We start from the raw sequence: 2,724 nt of genomic DNA, 5'->3' as shown, positions 1-2,724 counted from the left end.
GGATCGGATTTCGTCATGAATCCGTGAAGGATCGAGGCGAAACAAAATCGTGAATTTGTTGTCTCCATCGTGCTGATCGCACTAGTGCGATCCGTTCGCAAATCTGACGGACGGATATGCGGATATCGCGCGTTGATCAAGGAGAGGTCGGTGAGGGAAAAACGGTATTTTCGCGAAAGTCGCAACATTTTATGTACCGTTTTGCGTGAGATCGTATGTGGAGGGGTATTCGCGTGTTTTACACGCGCTGTGAGGGACTCAGTATTAAATACTGAAGTTTGATGGGCTTTTTCGCAATTTGCACCTTATATATATAGTGTATCTAGGGTTGTCTACCTTGGAACATAACCCTAGCCATCCCTAGCTAACCCTAGTCGCCCTAGCCACCTTCACCGCGCTCCCTTGCCCTAGCTGCACTCCCCCGGCCGTGGGCGGCTGAGCCCCGGCCGCCGCCGAGCCATTGTCTTCCTCCCTCCCCATCTCTCTCTCCTTCCATCTTTTTTCATCTCGGGTTAGGGGAAAGCCCGAGGTTGCTCTCCTCTCTGACGCTTCCCGTGGAGCCTCGGCGACCATCCCCGGCCGACCGCCGCCTCCACTGCTGGCCGCCGCCGCCGCCACTGCGGGCCGCCGCCGTGGCGACCACGACCATCCTGCAGCCGCCCCAGGTCTGCTCGGGCCGAGCAGACCTGGTAGCTCCAACCCCACGCTGCAGCCGCCCTTGTTCACCCCTGCGGCCTCCATCATAGCCTCCGGCACCCCCTCCCCCGGCCGAAAGGGTCGCCGCCGCTGCCACGCGCCTTGGGCGCCGCCACCCAGGGCTAAAGACCGAGCCAAGCTCGGTGCGGTTGCGCCCAAGCCGCGGGCTGCCGCCGCCGTCGCCCACCGCATCCTCTTCCCCCTCCGGCCTCTGGGGACTCGCCGCCGACGCCCCCGACCTGCCCCGACGGCCGCCGTGGCCGCAGCAGCCCCTGAACCCGTGCCCTAGCTTGTGCGGGCTTGCCTTGTTCCACCGCCGCCGCCGCCGCTTCCAGCCGCCACCCTACATGAGCTTGGTACTCCTCACCTCCCCCGCAACCTTCCCTAGCCCGTGCGCACCCCGCCGTGCCGCCGGTGGCAGGCCGGAGCAAGCTTGCTCCGGCCAAGCCCGAAATAGGGCTTAATTGAGTAGGTTTGCTGTTTCGAGCTACCCGAGGCTCCCCGACCTCTGCGGAAGGGAGCACGGTGATCGTGGCAACTTTCTGATCATCGTGCTCACCTTAGATTCTGTCGGGGAGACTCCGTTTCGCTGTTTCGGCGGTGTTGACCCTGTTGAGCCTTTTCGGCTGCTTTTCCGTTCTTGCGCGTGTTTTTCCGGCGATCCGAGGCTGTTTCAATGCTTCCGGAGGTGAGTACGGTGATCCTTGGTCAGTGATGATCACAGTGCTCACCTTTCTTTGAATCAGCGGATGTCATATCGGCTTGTTCGGCGCGATTTTCCTCGACTGCGCTGTTCGTTGAACCTTCAGGTTGCTCCCGCGCTTCCGACAGTGAGCAGTTGTGCTTCGGATCGTGAGCACGGCCTACGGTACATCGAGACCAAGCAGTACATCGTGAGCACGGCCTACGACTTTACTAACTATTACAATAGTTTCATCATTCTCATTTACATTATTTTCTTTAAGGGATTACATTTTTCATCTCAAAATGCATAGCTCTCCAAGTCCCCACCTACAATGAATCTCTCAAACACATAGATGTACTAATGCAAAAAGGAAAGCTACTAACTACCACGGTCTCACTGATCGGGTGCGATGCCCTTGCCGCGGTCCTCCCTCGGCAGCCCTGTACATACCACTGGAAATAGAGTGAGGTGAGAACTATCTTCCATAGTTCCCAGTGGGCTCTGCCGCCGACTCTGCCGATCTCCCCACTAGGTCTAAGTAGGCACAAGTAACAACAGATAGATAGATAGATATGTATCTGAAAACTGTAAATGCGATAATAGGAAAACTATGCTACTATGCCCATAATCATGAATATGAATGCATGCATCATATAATAAAGGTTTGCTACCATGCTAACAAATTCGATCCATGTTCGAATAGTAATGTTCAATGACATTTTTAAACCTTTAACTTTTCATTTACCCAATCTGTGGTGAGGCCCTAAGGCTCACATATAACTCACCCTTCAATCCCAAAGTGGGGAGGGAGCTCCATGTGCACCCAAGCCCGGGACCGTCTGCGGACCTCCATGTGGTCCGGACCTCCAAGTGGTCCTAGTCGCGCGACACTCCGGAGTACTCGACGACAATCCCCTCCATGTGGGGATTGGATGGCTATACCATCCAAAACGCAGACTGTGAGCTAGATCTATCCTCTCCAAGTGAGGATGCCCTACATCTAGGGTCAACAACTCAATCAAGTCCTCTCCAAGTGAGGATGCTATCAACTAGAGTCAATACCCAATCGAGTCCTCTCCAAGTGAGGAAACACTATCACTAGGGTCCACAACCCAATCAAATCCTCTCCAAGTGAGGATGCCCTACCACTAGGGTCAATGTCTCAATCAACTCATCAACAACCCCTCAATGTGAGGCTACTTAGGTTTTACTAAGTTCTTGTCCACAAGGCATTTTCTAAGGGATCCACCTATCCCTAGGTTCTCAACCCTCTAGTGTTATTTACACTATATTAATGCCACTCGTCATCATTTAACATTTGGATGCCGCTCGTTTGTTCTTCG

At 54.5% G+C, this 2,724-nt stretch overlaps 1 protein-coding gene across 1 annotated transcript; it reads right to left on the bottom strand.

Moving 5' to 3' along the window:
- Positions 1-360: 360 nt before the first annotated feature.
- LOC109704240 lies at positions 361-888 on the bottom strand. Its single transcript, XM_020225002.1, has one exon. It carries the CDS (start codon positions 886-888, stop codon positions 361-363), a length of 528 nt encoding a protein of 175 aa, XP_020080591.1.
- Between the last annotated feature and the right edge of the window lie 1,836 nt (positions 889-2,724).

Source organism: Ananas comosus, unplaced genomic scaffold (genome assembly GCF_001540865.1).
Source record: "Ananas comosus cultivar F153 unplaced genomic scaffold, ASM154086v1, whole genome shotgun sequence".
NCBI classification, from domain to species: domain Eukaryota; kingdom Viridiplantae; phylum Streptophyta; class Magnoliopsida; order Poales; family Bromeliaceae; genus Ananas; species Ananas comosus.
The sequence above is the reverse complement of the archived record's forward strand: the minus strand, read 5'-3'. Positions and strand labels throughout refer to the sequence as shown.